Source organism: Acinonyx jubatus, chromosome A3 (genome assembly GCF_027475565.1).
Source record: "Acinonyx jubatus isolate Ajub_Pintada_27869175 chromosome A3, VMU_Ajub_asm_v1.0, whole genome shotgun sequence".
Lineage (NCBI taxonomy): Eukaryota > Metazoa > Chordata > Mammalia > Carnivora > Felidae > Acinonyx > Acinonyx jubatus.
In genome coordinates, this window is record NC_069388.1 from 26,080,342 (window position 1) to 26,098,745 (window position 18,404).

At 41.8% G+C, this 18,404-nt stretch overlaps 1 protein-coding gene across 2 annotated transcripts in view; it reads right to left on the reverse strand.

Annotated features, from left to right (window-relative positions):
* The window catches only part of TM9SF4 (transmembrane 9 superfamily member 4), a 52,888-nt gene that overhangs the window by 23,360 nt on the left and 11,124 nt on the right, over nt 1–18,404 (reverse strand). The window contains exons 1-3 of one of the 2 annotated variants that reach the window (XM_027069825.2): nt 8,154–8,183; nt 7,944–8,057; nt 2,670–2,769 (exon numbers count right to left, since the gene is read on the reverse strand). In XM_027069825.2, the coding sequence (XP_026925626.1) occupies nt 2,670–2,769; nt 7,944–8,057; nt 8,154–8,168 (229 nt within the window). In that variant the 5' untranslated portion in view covers nt 8,169–8,183. Of the gene's footprint in view, nt 1–2,669; nt 2,770–7,943; nt 8,058–8,153; nt 8,184–18,404 lie in introns of those variants that run through there. The other variant, XM_027069823.2, reaches the window with a different exon arrangement.

Genomic DNA, 18,404 nt, shown 5'->3' on the forward strand with positions numbered 1-18,404 from the left:
ACACAGCCATGCAAAGTAGCAGCCGTGACGAGTGTGGACGAGGCCACTCAGGAGACGGACTCCCCTTCTCCCCCTTTTAGAAGCCTAGTAACGGCAGCTGAGTCCATTAAACCCAGGGAGCAACTGGCCAGTGGAGAACAAGGATGCCAATAAGACACGTGCACGGTACACTGTCGAAATGATTCAGGTCATACTCTTCATTTCACAGACGGCCATGCTAGAACCAGACAGGGACAGTGACTAGCCCATGATCATTCAAGGGGACTGTGGTAGTGCTAAGCTCTTGGGCCCCTTCCTCTACACCATGCCCTAATGCCCACTTCTTTTTAGTTTACAAGGAGCTCACTTGAGAAAAGGAAGGACATACACAGAGAGAAACCAATCTGCAGACCAAGCCAGCAGGTATCATTTCTTGATATTTAGAAATTAAATTTAAACCAGGAAAGAGGACATGCTGGTTTGGAACGGCTCATTTCTAATACAGAAGTATTCCTTTCAACCTTTAATAGCTGGAGCAGAGAGCCAGCCAGGCTGAATGAGCTACAAGCTATGAACGTGGACCCTCTAAGAGAGCCTGACATTGTACTCCAGTGCATCTGCCACAGACACTCCCTCGCACGCCATGATATGAACCTCCATCAGTGCGATCACCATGAGCACAGCCCTCAGACAGCCCAAATGAACCTTTCTGGGGAAGGCAGCCAGGACAACAGAAAGAATCGTCTTTAGAGTTAAAAAACAAACAAACAAAAAAACCTGGGCTAATATCTCAGTTTCTCCACCTATTGGCAAGTCTTAAACTCCTGAAGCTGCTGTTCCCTCTACTATGAAATGGGGGTAACCCTATTGGTGAATGACTGGGGCACATGACTTTACCTCCTTTTGTCTCACTTCCCTTACCTATGTTAAGAGGATAGTAAGGGTAGCTACCTTCATAGGGCTGCTGTGAGAATTAACTAAGTTAAAGCAGAGAAGGGCCTAGAACAATGCCCAGCTCCTAGAAGAGCCCTGTAAATACTAACGGTGGTGATGACGATAATGCTAAGTACAAGGCTTGCCATCCAACAGGTATATAATGAAGGAGGTTTCTGCTCCATTCAGGTAGGACACTAACATTGACTGAATCCTCCTGTGGATTCTTACACTGGGTCAGAAGTGGGAGAGAGAGGAATGGAAGGCATGATCCCTCCACTCTAAGAGCCCCTAGGCCATGAAGGGAGCCACTCCTTGAAGACAGAATGATACAATACAGCAGGATAACTTTTGTACACAGAGGTTTCTATTTCTTTTTAAAAAAAATTTTAAATGTTTATCCATTATTTCACACACACACACACACACACACACACACACAGTGCAAGTGGGGGAGGGGCAGAGAGAGAGAGGGAGACACAGAATCTAAAGCAGGCTCCAGGCTCTAAGCTGTCAGCACAGAGCCTGACACGGGGCTTGAACCCACAGACCATGAGATCATGACCTGAGCTGAAGTTGGAAGCTCAGCTGACCGAGCCACCCAGGTGCCCCAAGAGGTTTCCATTTCTATGAGGCAGGAACATCCCCCAGCTTCATAGAAGATATGGCAGAGGCTCAGAGAGGTTAAGATCACCCAGTGTCACACCGAGGTGCTGAGCCACAGGCTGCCAACGAATCCACACCAGCTCATGGGAAGGGAGGAGCTGCTCTCAAGGGTCTGGGTAGCAAGGGGCCTGGAAGACAAAGCAGGTCACGTTTCTCAGACAGAGACAGGTGGTTGGGCGTGGCATGGTGTGGTGTGGAAAGAGAAAAGAAGCATAAGTGACAGGCAGGAGGGGCAGCCCAGACAGTCAGTGGAAATCAGCCCTGAGGCAACAGTACGAGTCAAGACTGAGGGCTGGGAGGTGCTGCCTGGTTCTGGTTAAGCTGACTAAAACATCTGAGCCATGGGTAGCCCTGACAGAGAAGGCAGCCCTTTCAGAGGCCTGCTCAAGAAAGTTCTCTCCTTTCTCCCTCCTCAGCTAAAAGAGGGAAGTCTCCTAAGTTCCTTGAGGTCAGGGACAGCATCCTTCCAAAACCAAGATGGGCACAGAGTAAGTACTAATAATTTTGTCAGGAACAGAGGCTTCTGAATGAGTGTCTTTTGCTTTAAGTCTAAAATTCTACCAAATGAAGAATTATTTGAATTAGAATAAAATGGCTACTATTTATGGAACACATATGTCAGACACTGCGCTGGGTGCTTCACACATTATTTGAGGCAAGTCTTGCACAACCACTTAGCAAGAACTATGGTGATGTTTCTGCTTCCTTTAGGGCCAGAGGCAGTCACTCATTCTTTTAATTAAAAGCAGAGTAGGTTACAGAAGCCAAGAGAGACAGAAAGGAGTATCTAGAAATCAAGGGAGAGCCAGTCTGAGCAGTAGCCTGCAACTCTGAAGTCCAAACACATGGACTCCAAGCCCAGCTTAGCCATTAACAACATGACCAGAGGCAAGTCACTAAACCTGTAAAATAGGCATAAAAACAGCAACTACCTCCCCGGGGATGTTACAAGGATCGAATGAGCTGATATGTACGTAAACCACGTAGAATGGTGTCCAGCACACGGTAAAGTCAGGGTTCACGGCTATCATCATTACGCAAAGATCTGGCTTCCCATCTGCGACAGGCTGACAGTAAGAGAAAAAACTTACCGAGATTCTCTGCCTTGTAGGTTATTTTGCTGGGCTGGCAGAAGGGCAGCGAGTAGTATTCATAAGGTAGCTGGGTTCGAGAGCTGGTGAGCTTCACAGCCTAGTGGGAGAAGGGAGGCTGTTTGTTGTTCCTCAATCCAGAAACCAAGACAGCTGTTTCAATAGTTCTACCTGTACCCACACATCGTTGGTATAGTTGCAACGTTATCAAATAAGCAAACTAAGTGCAGCAGATGCAACTGTAGCATACTACACACGAGAAAGTCTACAATTCTGATTTCGTGTGTCATCAGCTTTAGACTACCTCACAGATTTTGTTTAAAATCATAACCAAATTCAAATACACTGAGAGTCTGATGTCCTTTGACCCTATAATTTCACTTCCGGGCATCTTTCCTAAGGAATAACTCCAAATGAGGATAAACTTTAGGAACAAAGAGGTCCACTCCTTGCTCATAACCACAGCGTGGTTACAGTGCCTACAGTTCCTCGAGCCCATCAGGGTCTGCACCCGCTGCTCCTCTTGGTCCGACCCCGTGCCTGTCTGGCTCCTTCTCACATTTAGGTCCCAGCTTAAGGCCCCTCATCTGGAAGTCTCTCCCCAACTATTTCATCTAAGGGAATTCCTTCATTTCCTGTACTCCAACATGTGTAGTTTCCCAGGTAACAGGTCTGATACAACAAAATTATTTTGTTTACCTGTTTTAAAAAATCAGTTTCCCCCACTAGAATTTAAGATTTAAGCTTCATGAGGGCAAGGACCTACAGAGCCAGGCACACAGTAATGCTTATTAAATGTTTGCTGCATGACAGAAGAGAGGAAAAACGTGAAAACAAGTATAAGCCCCCACAATGGTCAGTAAGCCATAATATACTCATCCAATTAAATATCATGCAACCATTAAAAATGAGGTTTAAGAAGACCATGAAGGAGAATGTTTAGGAACTGATAACATGCACACAGACTATAGCTCTGAAAATAGTGACAGTCATAGACAACACCAAACCGTAGGTAAACAGAACAAAATGTCGCAAAAAAAAAATTCTAGTCTACGTGTAAATAAAATTATCTTTGCTATTTAGAAACTATCAACCATTCCTCATGCATCATCTATAAAAGGACAAATAATTTTTAGAATCCAGGTCCACAATCCTTTTTTAAAATTCATGCTTTGATATGGAGGTTCCTTAAAAAATGAAAAAATAGAACTACCCAACGACCCAGCAATTGCACTACTAGATATTTATCCAAAGGATACAGGTGTGCTGTTTCGAAGGGGCACATGCATCCTTATGTTTACAGCAGCACTATCAATAATAGCCAAAGTATGGAAAGAGCCCAAATGTCCGACAGATGAATTGATAAAGATGTGGTGTATATATGTGTATATATACATACACACAATGGAATATTACTTTTTAAAAAAATTTTTTAATGTTTATTTACTTTTGAGAGAGAGACAGAGAGAGCACAAGTGGGGGAGGGGCAGAGACAGGAGGGAGGGAGAGGGAGGGAGACACAGAATCCAAAGCAAGCTTCAGGCTCTGAGCTGTTAGCACAGAGCCTGATGGGGCTTGAACCCACACACAAACTATGAGATTGTGACCTGAGCCAAAGTCAGACGTTTAACTGACTGTGCCACCCAGGTGCCCCTATATACAATGGAATATTACTCGGCAATCAAAAAGAATGAAATCTTGCCATTTGCAACAACATGGATGGAAGTAGAGTGTATGATGCTAAGCAAAGTAAGTCAGTCAGAGAAAGAGAAATATAATTTCACTAATATGTGGAATTTAAGATATAAAACAGATGAACATAAGGAAGGGAAGCAAAAATAATATAGAAACAGAGAGGGAGACAAATCATAAGAGACTCTAAAATACAGGGAACGAACTGAGGGTTGTTGGAGGGGTGTTGGGCTAAATGGGCAAGGGGCATTAAGGAGGACACTTGCTGGGATGAGCTTTGTGTGTTGCAAGTAAGTGATGAATCACTAAATCCTATTTCTGAAATCATTATTATACCATATGTTAACAAACTTGGATTTAAATTAAAAAAAAATCTCATGCTTTGAAATTAGGAATTTATTTTAAAAACATTTTAATGTTTATTTTTGACAGAGAGAGAGAGAGACAGAGCATGAGTGGGAAGGGGCAGACAGAGAAGGAGGCACAGAATCAGAAGCAGGCTCTCTCTGAGCTGTCAGCACAGAGCCCGATGCAGGGCTCAAACCCATGAACCACGAGATCATGACCTGAGCCGCTACCTGACTGAGCCACCCAGGAGCCACAAAAATTTTTATTTTAAAAGGGCAGGGTGGACAATGCTCTCCAGCTGAGTCTGGAGCAGTACCCCATATTTAATGACTATCTGTGTAAAGAAATGCAAAAATGTTCATACTAAGTGGGATAAATAAAGTCAAACACTTCAGGCCAAGTCCTGTCTATAAGGAACTTAGAAAAACTGGGTTTCAGAGCTTTTTAGATGTCAACTAAGAGAGAGAGGACATCTATTAAGCGTTTCATGAATTGCTTGAGACAAAATGGCCAAAAAGTTACTGTCTATTAGAACAGCCTGCTATTTTGTGTTTCTCCCATTCTCTCTTTCTGGATAATCAAAAAAGAATCCACATTGCAAAGAAACTGAGCCCCACCTTTACGTTCCCTCCCACCCTCCCTCCCCCAACCCAAAGTGTGCCCTCTTCCATCCCCAGCCTGGCAGGACTGGAAGCCAGAGCCACCCTCTCCTCCCTGTGCCACAAGCTTTGCTCTGGAGGCAGCTTTTGACAAAAGCACTGAGAGGAAGGGCACTGCAGTAGTTAAGAGATGGAGCAGTTAAGAACTAATCCTATTTCTTTGTCTCCATATGACCTTGGGCAAGTTGGTTTACTTCCCTGGGCCTTGGTTTCCTTATCTATAAAATATACAGTAAATCTGTAAAATATACAGTATCTGCCTCAGAGGGTTCCTGGGGCTGGGGCGGGGGGGGCGGAGAGGGAGGAATCGTGAGTTAAATCAGGCATAATGCCTGGCATGTACATAACCCTCAATAAATGTTACTTTAATTACTGCTCCTGAAATTAACAGTCTGACCAACGAGGAATAGAGATGCTCACAATAATGCAACACACCTAATGTTGCATCTACTCATTAATTACTGCTTAGTTCTAAATGCAGATGCTTTTTAACATATTTATATGCTTTCAGACATACTTATACACCCTGCCAGGCTATGTATTAGGAGCTGGTAACACAGCAGTGATTGAGACAGATAAGATCCCAGCTCTTTTACAACTTGATTCATAGCAGTTTTCGTTTTTTTTTTTTTTAAACAAATGTATTATTTATATATTTATCCTCTTCACTGATTAACAACTCCTGGACAATCACAAACTGCTTGTATATGATGCCCCAAATAAGCACGACACATAGCAATCTGTCATTTTGCTAATACCTAAAATGTGGTGTCAAACAAAGGGGCCCATACATGGTGGCACATCAGGTAGACGGCCCTTTGTGACCTTCTTGTCTTCTGTTTCTCCTTTTGGACACTGTGACGCTCAGGAAAGGATACAAACTTGATTTTCATGCAATCTTACTGAGTTGCTTCTGCATAGACCAGTGAAGATGTGGTTCACATCACCACGATAACGAGGCAGGAAATGTACGTTTATTTTAGGAGCAGGATTTATTTTTGGAACTGAGTTTTGTTAGCCCTTTTTACAAAATCACTAAGGATGTGAAGGACTACTCAAAACTTTCAATTACTCGTTACTTTGCCAAGGGAGGAACAGTGTAGTAATCAAGTAACTGGGGATTTACAGAGGTGAGGGGATGCCAAGTGCCCTACACGGTCAACACTGTACAGGAAAAAAAAAGACCCAGAAAAATACCAAAGTATTAAGAGTGGTTATATTTGGGTGATGACAGAGGAGAGACCCTTTGGCTCGGAGCCCTTGCACAAGATTACGCCCCTTCCCCGCCCTCCCTGGTGGCAGTCCATATCCAATGACTGGTTCATTGAGGGATACAAAGAACCAGTCCTCTTGCCTCAACTTGGAAGAACTCTGAAGGGTCGGCCATTCCAGTTCCAGAGCTTCCCGCAGGCCTCAGTGAATCCCTCTGCCCAGTCCTGCTTCCCTCACTCCCTCCCGAGCGCCGACCCTGAGAGCCTATCCAATAAATCTGTACCATATCTCTACCTCAGATTTGTATGGATCCAAAAAGATCCACCACCAACCCCTAGCCCTACTTGGGGCTCTGAGAATGCCACCACCAGTACACTGTTAAAGAGCCACTAATCAAAGTGCCAGCCTGCCCACTGCCCCTGACCAACCATATTTTAAGAGACTCGTTCCCCACCCTGGCTAGTTCACTGACCGACAGGTGGACATCTAGCTTGAAAAGCAAAGGTGTCTGGTGGGATGGCTTCTCTTTACACTTGAATTGTTCATGCACCAATTTGCCTTATCTATTTACCATTGATTCCACTATTTATTTGGCTCTGATTCATTTTTTAAGGAAATACATTTAAGAAGCTAATACTATTATCACTATTAAAAATGGAAAACCAAGAGCAGCCATAAAATCATGAGTTGAAGTAGTAGCTATATTTCTCAATACACATTAAAAGAAAATAGCTATTAAAATAAATCGTATTTGTCAACTACTTGAAATCACCTCATATACCCCCACTCAGATAGGTAGTACACAGTTTAGAAAAACTGAACTGGGGAATCCAGCTGTGGCAAAATCTGCAAGCAAAAACACAGAGCCGTATACGATAGGCTGTGTATGTGCGGACAATGTGGGTTATGCAAGAGAAACTGGTGACTGAGAAGAGAAGGGGAACTGATGAAAGAGGGAGGCAGAGGTGCCACAGAGGAGGCAGCCGGTTGAGAGAGACAGACACACACACACACACACACTCACAACTAGGAACAGAGACACACGTGAGGATGAAAGTGAGAGAGAAACACAGGCCTGGCCAGAGCCAGAACCAAAGAGAAAGCCGGAAAGGGACACAGAGAGAACACACTCCCACAAGCAGAGTTGCAGACAGGGAAAGAGAGAGAGATGAAGAGGCAGAGTGCCCGGAACGGTGGACTCCGGATAGCATTCCCCTTCCAGCCAAGCAGCACGCAGCGGACTCGCTTTTTCCCAGGGTGACTGGCACGGGCTTTTGTTCTCTGCAAGCTTGGGCCCATCTCACCAGGGCCCTCCAGCCAGGCTGCCAGCACAGAGGCTCCAACAGTCCAGAAACGCACCTACCTTGATTTCTACAGGGTCGTTCTGGTGGAAGTTGATTGGTGCAACCCCAGGGACGTAGAAGGCGTGAGAATCACACGCGAGCGAGAGAAGCATCAGGGACCACGACAACCAATCCTGCTTGGAAGAAGAGAGGCTGTAGTCAGAATGGGGGAAAGAAGCGAACATCTCCCTGGGGCAGGTCAAGTCATAACACCTTCACGTCTGCTTTACCTGACCCAGTGTCATCCCTACTCTGTAAGTGCTGCCTTCCACATGCCCCCAAGAGTCCCACACGGCACCGATCTTGCACTTCTGCACTTCTGGAAACGAGTCACAAAATGAGTGAAATAATTAACATGGGGACAAAAGGGAAGACTGTCATACAGGAGCCACACTTCCCCACTTCCGGATCAATGTTCTTTCCACCATGTCATGTTGTATCACTCTTCAGTATAGCTAGCAGGAAGCTAAGCTCCACAATGTTCCACAAATTCCCTTTTTTCTATGTAGCAATGGGCTTACTTTGTCAGGAAGGTCCCACATCACCAATACAGCTTCATACATGCCTTCTCCAAACTGTATGGGCCTCATCCCCTGCCACTCTCCTCCTCACTCAGTTCCAGCTATGTTGGCTTTCTTGTTGTCTCTTGATAGCAGGCCCTTCTCTACCCCTCAGGGCCATCCCCTTTACTGCTCAGAATGTCCTTCCCACAGATACATGCATGGCTAATCTCATTCCTTATTTCATTCAGGTCTCCCTCAGACATCACGTCCTCAGAGAAGCCTTCACTGACAATCCTATCTAAAATAAGCACCCCCACGGTTCCCATTACCCATTCTCCAGCCCCCTTGCTTCATGTCTCTTCATGGACTTATGTACTTGATATGTACAATATGCATGTGTTTATTTGTGCAGTCTGTCCCCTTCCACTTGAATGTGATCTCCGTGTGTCCCCAGTGCCTGGCACAGAGCAGGCACTCAGTAAATGACCTACCTGCAGGATAGTCACCTGGGAAAAGACAAGAGTGACCAATTACTGGCCTCAAGAAATGCACTCCATCGAAACATCTCTTTCCCTTAACAACATGCTTCACCCCCTCAAAGAACTAGAAGAGTTTCCCGATTCTCTCTCTCCATTTGGTCTAGACAAGGGACTCTTGTCCAGACACCCGGATCACAGATTCACTAGTGTTCCTGCATCTGCCCTGTCTCTCTGCCCCCTGTACTGTCACAGCATTTCAGACCCTTGTTTCCTCTCACTGGACACAGCCTTCTGATCACCTTGCCTCCACAGCCCCTCCATTCTTCAAGTTACCAGCACACACGCGCGTGCGCACACACACACACACACACACAAACACACACACTCAGATGGTTCTTTGGGAACTCAGTCTTATATGGAGTCAGAATTGCTCAGGGGGCTTGTCAAAAATGTGGCCTCATCTGCATTCTTACCAGGAGCACAAGCTGAGAAAAAGTGGCTTTAATAGTTTAAGGTTCTGAGCTTGGTGCACTTTTTGTAGATGCATAGCTTGGTTAAAGCCTTAAAAAGAATATATTCAGAGTGTTCACCCCCCCCCTCCCAATTTGCTGTAAATGTTTGTAAGTATCTGCCAGCTTGTTCATTATGAAATTACGAAGGAACAGTGCAACCCCAATAAAAACAGTGAAAGAGGACTATGACAGCTGTACTGTACTTAGTAATCAATGGGGTCAGGGGTTGACAGCAGGATATTTAAAAGAAATGACCACACTAGAAGGTAGAAAATTATCAATGGGGTAGGATTCTGTATAGGAAAACAGTACTTTCCCCTTTCTGTCTCTTAAAAATTTTTTTAATTTTATTTTTTTAAGTTTATTTATTTTGAGAGAGAGTGTGTGTGTAAGAGGAGGAGGGACAGAGAGAGGGGGGGAGAGAGAGAGAATCTCAAGCAGGCTCTGCACTGTTAGCACAGAGCCCGATATGGGGCTTGAACTCAAGAACCGTGAGGTCATGACCTGAGCTGAAACCAAGAGCAGGATGCTTAACCAACTGAGTCACCTAGGCACCCCAGAAACTTTCAATTTTAAAGTAAATTTAGATTTATAAAAGAGTTGTAAAAATACTATGAGAGTTCCATGTACTCTTCACCCAGTTTCCTCTAATGTTAACAGTTTACATAACTACAAGCAGGCAAGGCTTTTAAAAATAACTAGCTTAAAAATGTTTTGAAAAAGTAGCACATACACAGTAAATAATTCACACAGTACAAATGGATATACCATGAAAAAGAAATCTTCCTCCCACTTGGGCTCCCTATAGACAACTGCTATCACCAGTTCCTTGAAAATCCCTCTAGAGACATTTTACGCACTCACAAAGAGAAGGGTTTAGTAGTATGAGTTTGTCTTGAGTACAACAACAACAAATAGGATTTATTCTCTCTTTTTGTGATGGAAAGCCTACGGACCCAGGCTGGCTACAGCATCTGATTTCCTCTCCAGCAGACAATTTCCTCTAATTGACCTGTTGTGAGAAGATTATGGCCCTTCCTCTTTGGAGCCCTGTGCTAGGCCTCATTGGTCAGTCTTTAGGAATGTGAGTGCTTTGAGTCAAAGAAACAAATCAGGTCCTCTTTCCCCTAATTCCTCTTTCTACTTGAATTCCAGTTCACTAAATGCAAGGAGAACAAATCCTGCAGTTCTGGCACAAACCGCCACACAAATGTTTAAAAAACAAAAAAAACCACCTGTGAATTTTTGAAAAACGAGGCAGAAGACAGACCATCCTCACGCAAAGATACTATCAACATATCACACATCAATGGATCTTAGAGGAAGGATCAACCGATGAAAAATGGCAAAGGCTATTTCCTTAATGTGCTATCATCTTTGAATAATACAAGTTGGCAACCAAAAGCAATTCAGAAGTTCAGTTGAGAATTAGGGGCTGCATCAAAATGACACTGTCAGTTTTAGATATTAAAATGTCACTGTTTTGATATTCTCATATGGCTGGAGGGATAATTAACTAGAACCCTTCTGGAGCAGGGGGGGGGCAATCTGGCACTCCATCAAAAGCATTCCCCCTCCTCCCCAAGCACATACTCTTTGACCCTGCAATTCTACTTTGAGACATGTTAAGAAAAATATGGCAGGGGCACCTGGGTGGCTCAGTTGGTTAAGTGTCCAACTCTTGATTTCGGCTCAGGTCATGATCTCATGGTTCGTGGGATAGAGCCCCATGTTGGGCTCTGTACTGACAGCTCAGAGCCAGGAGCCTGCTTTGGATTCTGTGCCTCCCTCTGTCTGCTCCTCCCCACTTGTTTTCTCTCTCTCTCACGCTCTCTTTCTCAAAATAAAAAGGAAAAATTATTTAACAAAAGAAAAATACAGCAAATATGCCAAAATGTACACAAAAGGATGTTCAATATGGTGTTATTTAAAATTGTGAAATTTTCACTAAAATAGCCAATATTAGTGGAATAGGTTAAATTATAATGTATCCACTTACCTATTTATATACTCACTAAAAAGGAAATATTTCTTGAGTGGGAACATTTAAGCTTTAGATCTAAGTAGAACAAGCAGGGGATAGAACACTGCATAGCAGGATTCTCCCCTTTTTAAAAAAGTTACCTTTGAGAAAATGTGTAGCAGGCAAAACGGGCTCTGGGTGTAATGGACTTTCTTCCTTTTTTTATATCTCTATTTCTAACTTTTCTTAGGGGATTATAAAGCATTTATATTAAGAAAAATAATAAAATAAATTACGCAGAAAAAAAAAATCACCCTTCTGAACACCTAGGGTAGAGTAATTCTAGGTCGGTATGGAAGGACTTGCACCTGCTGGCCCAAGATACCTTTCCATCAGCACCTTCCACCTTTTGTTTCTAAGCCTTCAGGAAAATCCCAAGATTGTCTTGCCCCTTAGTGAGCAGACTTGGTTAGGTGAGGCTGCCTTTAAGCCTCTGCTCAAGCTGTTTTTCACACCTGCTCTCACCTTATTCAAGTCTACCTACACTTGAAGGTCCAGTTGAAATGTTCTTCAAGACCTTCAGATCTCCACAAATATGTCAAAATGTACATAAAAGGATGCTCACTATGGCGTTATTTAAAATCGTGAAATTCTGGAATATACGCAATTTCCTTTTTAATTACCTAGTTATATACTACGTTAATAAGTATATAACTGGGTAAGTGGATACATTATAATTTAACCTATTCCACTAATACTGGCTATTTAAAAAAAATTTTTTTTAACGTTTATTTATTTTTGAGACAGGGAGAGACAGAGCATGAATGGGGGAGGGTCAGAGAGAGAGGGAGACACAGAATCGGAAACAGGCTCCAGGCTCTGAGCTGTCAGCACAGAGCCCGACGCAGGGCTCGAACTCACGGACTGCGAGATCATGACCTGAGCCGAAGTCGGACGCTTAACCGACTGAGCCACCCAGGCGCCCCAATACTGGCTATTTTAGTGAACAACTTCACGATTTCAAATAATGCTGTGAACATCCTTTTATGTACATATTTTGTGGAATTATTCTTTCCCTTTCTTTTCAAGGTACCTTGTAAATATCTCTATGATGTCACTAGAGGCAAGAGAATGGAAACTACCCAGTACCCAACTTTCACATCTGTACATGTTCAAGGATTAGTGCTTATGTTATTTGGCCAATACTTAAATCTGCACTTGTCTAAGGCACTACTATAGTACATTTCATGCTGAATTGTGGTCATTTAAGTTTCTGCCATCTGTCCACCTGCACTAATTACTTGTCTAGCCATGTTATGGGAGTACTCAAACTAATAATAAGCATCAACCAACCTCTGATCTATAAAAATATAAAACCATCCACTCACATAAGATTGAATGCTATGGGTTTTGTTTTGTTTTTTAGTAAGCTTTATGCCTAACATCAGTCTCGAACTCACAACCCTGAGAACAAGAGTCGCATGCTCCATGGACTGAGCCAGCCAGGCACCCTGGAATATTATGGTTCTTAATCTCTGCTGTATCCTTAAGAATCTGATTTTTTTTTTTAATTCTTAAATTTAAGGAGTTCTTGATACCTCCTACCTTTCCGCCTGTCCAAGGATCTAGTTTGAGACTCCTGGAGAATATCTATTACCCCTATACCCTATCTGTACATCTAGGATAGTGGTTCTCAACCCTGATGCATATCAGAATAAGCTGGGAGTAAATGGATTAAATTCCCAATCAAAAGGCACAGGTTGGCTGCATGGATAAAAAAAAATAAGATCCAGCAACATGCTGTCTACAAGACACTCACTTCAGATCTAAAGACTCACGAGGGCTGAAAATGAAGGGATAGAAAAACATATTCCACATAACAAAAAGAAAGCAGGGGTAGATATACTTCTATCAGACACTACAGACTTACAGTTTAAAATTGTGTTTAGAAACAGAGAAGGTCACTGTATGAGAAAAGGGTCTATTCAACCAGAAGATATAACAGTTATATCTAAGTTATAAACATATACACACCCAACATCAGAGCACCTAAATGTATAAAGCAAATACTGACAGATCTGATGGAAGAAACTGACAGCAATACAGTAATAGTAGGGGACTTCAATATCTCGCTTAAAATAAGGGCCAGAACATCCGGACAGAAAATCAATAAACAGCTGACTCAAAAAACACTATAGACCAAATGGACTTAACAGACACATATGGAACCTTCCACCCAACAGAAGAAAACACGTTCTTCTCAGCTGTACACAGAACACTCTCCAGGACAGTTCACATGTTAGGTTCACACAACAAGTCTTAACAAATTTAAGAAGACTGAAATCATTCCACATATCTTTTCTGATCATAATGGAATGAAACTAGAAATCATTAACAAAAAAAAAAAATGGAAAATAAGCAAATATGTGAAAACTAAACAACACACTCTTGAACAACCATGGAGTCAAAGAGGAAATCCGATGAGAATTAAAAGTACCTCAGACAAAAGAAAAAGACAACCTACCAAAACTTATGGAATGCAACAAAACTAGCACTAGGAGGAAGTTTACAGGGGTAAACAACTACATTATACATTTATATATCTCAAAAAGCCTAACTTTACATTTCAAGGAACCAGAAAAAGAACAAATGAAGCCCAAAGTTAGCAGAAGAAAGGAAATAATAAAGATTAGAACAGAAATAAATAAAAAGGAGGATTTTAAAAATAGTAAAAAACAAAACAAAATAAAACAAAAATAACCCCACCCACAACAGAACTGTTTTGGCTTTTTGAAAAGCTAAAAATTGACAAATGAAACAAAATTTAGCAGCACCAATGAGAGAAAAAGAGGGAATGCTCAAATACAATCAGAAATGAAAGAGGAGACATTATAAAAGGTGACTCAGAAATAAAAAGGATCATAAGGGACTATTATAAACAATTATACACCAACAAATTGGGTAACTTAGGAGAAATAGGTAAATTCCTAGAAACACATAACCTCCCAAAACTGAATCAAGAAAAAACAGAAAACTAAAACAGACCAATAAAAAAGGGGGGGGGGGGGGGCAGAGGGTTCAATCAGTAATCAAAGAGCTCCCTTCACAGGTGAATTCTCCCAGACATTCAATAAATAATACATACTAATCCTTCTTAAACTCTTCAAAAATAAAAGAGGGCAGAATTCTGAACTCATTTTATGAGGACACCATCACCCTGATACCGAAACCAGACAAAGATACCACTAGAAAACTACAGGCCGATAGCCTTGATTAACATAGATGCAAAAATTCTCAGTAAAATACTAGCAAGCTGAATCTAATAGCACATTAAAAGGAGCATACACCAGGGGCACCTGGGTGCGTCAGTCAGCTAAGTGTCCGACTTCAGCTCAGGTCATGATCTCACAGTTTGTGGGTTTGAACCCCGCGTCAGGCTCTGTGCTGACAGCTCAGAGGCTGGAGCCTGCTTCAGATTCTGTGTCTCCCTCGCTCTCTGCCCCTCCCCCACTCCTGCACGCACGCTCGTGCTCTCTCTCTCTCAAAAATAAACAAACATTAAAAAAAAAAAAAAAAAAGGAGCATACACCAAAATCAGGATTTATCCCTGGGATGCAAAGATGGTTCAACTTAAGCAAATCAATGTGATACACCACATTAATAAAATGAAAGGAAAAAAAAACCACATGATCATCTCAAGACACAGCAAAAGAATACGACCAAATTCAACATCCATTCACAATTTAAATTCTCAACATAAAAGATATAAAAGGAACTTACCTCAACACAATAAAGGCCATATATGAAAAGCCCACAGTTAACATCATTATTTCTTGCTAATCAAAAATATATGTGTTCTGAATTTCCCCTCTCAGAAAGCCAGATACCGGACCTTTTTGCCTTACCTAATATGTGATTTGAAGCCAGGGCAGAGGATTACAACCTTCTGTAGTCATCAAGCCAATTAAATCTAAGAAGTTACTCCAGTTCTACCTTCTTGTGAAACAGAGATACTGCCCTGGACAACTAAGGGGCTCCCTGAGAGCTTAACGCTGCAGAGAAATGAAAAGCAAATCCTGAAAGGCTTCAATATGCTTCTGTTCCAAAGTCTCGAACCCATAGCACAAGTACATACACCAAAACCAAAACCAAACAAAAAGACACAACAACAACAACAATACTCACCCTGGTAGAAAACTCAACACGAAAAAGCAACAAGCCACAGAGCCACTGGGCACCTACCAAGTAAGTACAAGGCACTGTGGCACACAGTCCTTTCCACTTTACAAATACTGACTGGTGCCATTCTCACAACGACAACTGCCTGGGGATTTCTGTCACCATCTCACAGATGACTGCCAGTTAACCCGAGACTCAGAGATTAAATAACCCAGCTGAGAAGGCAGAGGAACAGGGATGCTCTTTTCAGGCAGGTGAGCTGCATTAAGAGATGACGAGCATGTAAGGATGATACTGATCACAACGGCAGCTAACACTGAATGCTGGTTACGTTCTATGAAATACTAAAACACAGAGCTCTCCAAACTGGTACTGGAGAAGGCAAAAAAGACTTAAACAGACAAAATGAAACAGAAGTGTTAGAAGCAAATATAGATATACTTTTAAACAATCTTGACATGGAAAGTTTTCTAAGAATGAAACAAAATCCAGAAGCTAGAAAGAAAAAGAATATATATAGGAAAAAGGAAGGAAAATGTACAATTATATACATTATAGACAAAGAAAAAGACAATTTGGGTAAAAATATTTACCATACACCCAACAGAGGATGAATTCCTTCAGTATACCAAGCGCTCTTACAAACCACTGAAGGGCAAATAACCGAAAAGAATATGCATGGGCAGTTAAAAAAAAAAAAATTCAAAAGGCCAAACAGAAATTTAAAAATAATTTTAAAAATGCAAGTCAAAATAACAACATCTGACTTTTTACCTGTCAGAGTCACAAAGCTTTAAAAAATCTGAATATACTAGATATAGGTAAACTGGTACAGTCTTTAGGGAAGGCAATTTAGTAATATATACTTAAATGGAAGGTAGAACTATTTTTGAAGGACTGCCCACATAAGTTATGAAGTGTAAAAAAATGATGCACAGCAGTGTGTGTATAGCATAATCTCATTTATCTAAAAAAAATTTTTTTAAAGCATGCCAAAGACATCGTAAGAAAACTACAAATCGTCCTCATGAACACAGATGGAAAAAATTCTTAACAAAACATTAGCAAATCATATCCAGCATATATAAAAAGGTCTACATGGGGCACCTGGGTGGCTCAGTTGGTTGAGTGTCCAACTCTTGATTTCAGCTCAGGTCATGATCCCAGGGTTGTGGGATCAAGCCCTATACTGGGCTCCACACTGAGCGTGGAATCTGTTTAAGATTCTCTCCTTCCCTCTGCCCCTCTCCCCTGCTCCTGCATGCACTCACTCTCTCTCTCTCTCTCTCTCAAAAAAAAAAAAAAAAAAAAAAAAAAGATACATCTTAACCAAGTGGGGTTTATCCTAGGAATACAGGAGGGTTGGCTTAATATCAGAAACTCAACGTAATACCCCATATAAATAAAGGACAAAAACCACGCAACCTTCACAAAGAAAAAGCACTTGACAAAATCCAACACTCATGATAAAACCTCTCAACAAACTAGGAATAGAAAGGAACTTCCTATTCCTATTTTTTTTTTTTAAGAAAGGAAAGACATTGTCTTTATCCTTTTTTTTTTTTCAACGTTTATTTATTTTTTTGGGACAGAGAGAGACAGAGCATGAACGGCGGAGGGGCAGAGAGGGAGACACAGAATCGGAAACAGGCTCCAGGCTCTGAGCCATCAGCCCAGAGCCCGACGCGGGGCTCAAACTCGCCGACCGCGAGATCGTGACCTGGCTGAAGTCGGACGCTTAACCGACTGCGCCACCCAGGCACCCCTCCTATTCCTATTCTAAGAGCAGCTATGAAAAACCCACAGCCAACATCATTCTTAATGGTGAAAGACCGAATGAGCCTCCCAAAATGATTGATAAGGCAAGAATGTCCACTTTTGCCATTTCTATTCAACACTGTGCCATAAATGCAGACAGTGTGCACTGAAGCAAATAATTAAAGACACCCATACTGAAAAGTAAAGGAGCTTTCATTTGTAGATCACATATTATATATCTAGAAAATCCTAAGGAACCCACAAAACAACTATTAGAACTAATAAAGTGAGCAAGGTCAGAGACTACAAGGTAAACATAAAAATTAATTGTATTTCCACATACTAGCAATAACCCCAAAATTAAGAAAATAGTTCCATCTGTAATACCTTCAAAAAGAATAAAATATTTAGGAATAAATTTTTAAAAAAGACTTGTATACTGAAAATTACAAAACATTCTAAGTAACTGGAGAGATGTTCCATATTCATGGATTGGAAGACTCAATATTGTTAGGGTAGCAATTCTTCCCAAACTGATCTATATATTCAATGCAATCCCTATCAAATTCCCAGCAGCCTTTTTTTTTTTTTAATGTTTACTTATTTTTAAGAGACAGAGAGAGACAGAGTATGAGCGGGGGAGGGGCAGAGACAGAGAGAAAGACACAGAATCTGAAGAGGCTCCAGGCTCTGAGCTGTGAGCACAGAGCCCAACATGGGGCTCAAACTCACAAGCCATGAGATCATGACCTGAGCCGAAATCGGACGCTTAACCGATTGAGCCACCCAGGCGCCCCCCAGCAGCCTTTTTTGTAGAAATTGAAAAGTTGATCCTAAAATTTATATGGAAACACAAAGGATGCAGAACATCCAAAACAACTTATAAAAACAACAAATTCTAAGCTTATTATAAAGCTATAATAATCAAGACAGTGTGGTAAGGATATACATAAAGACCAAAGGAACAGAACTCAAAGTCCAGAAATAAAGCTATAGGTTTAAACTGATTTTCAACAAGGTTGAGAAGGCAATTCAATAGGGAAAGGATAGTCTTTTCGACAAATGGTTCTTGGACAACTGGGTAGCT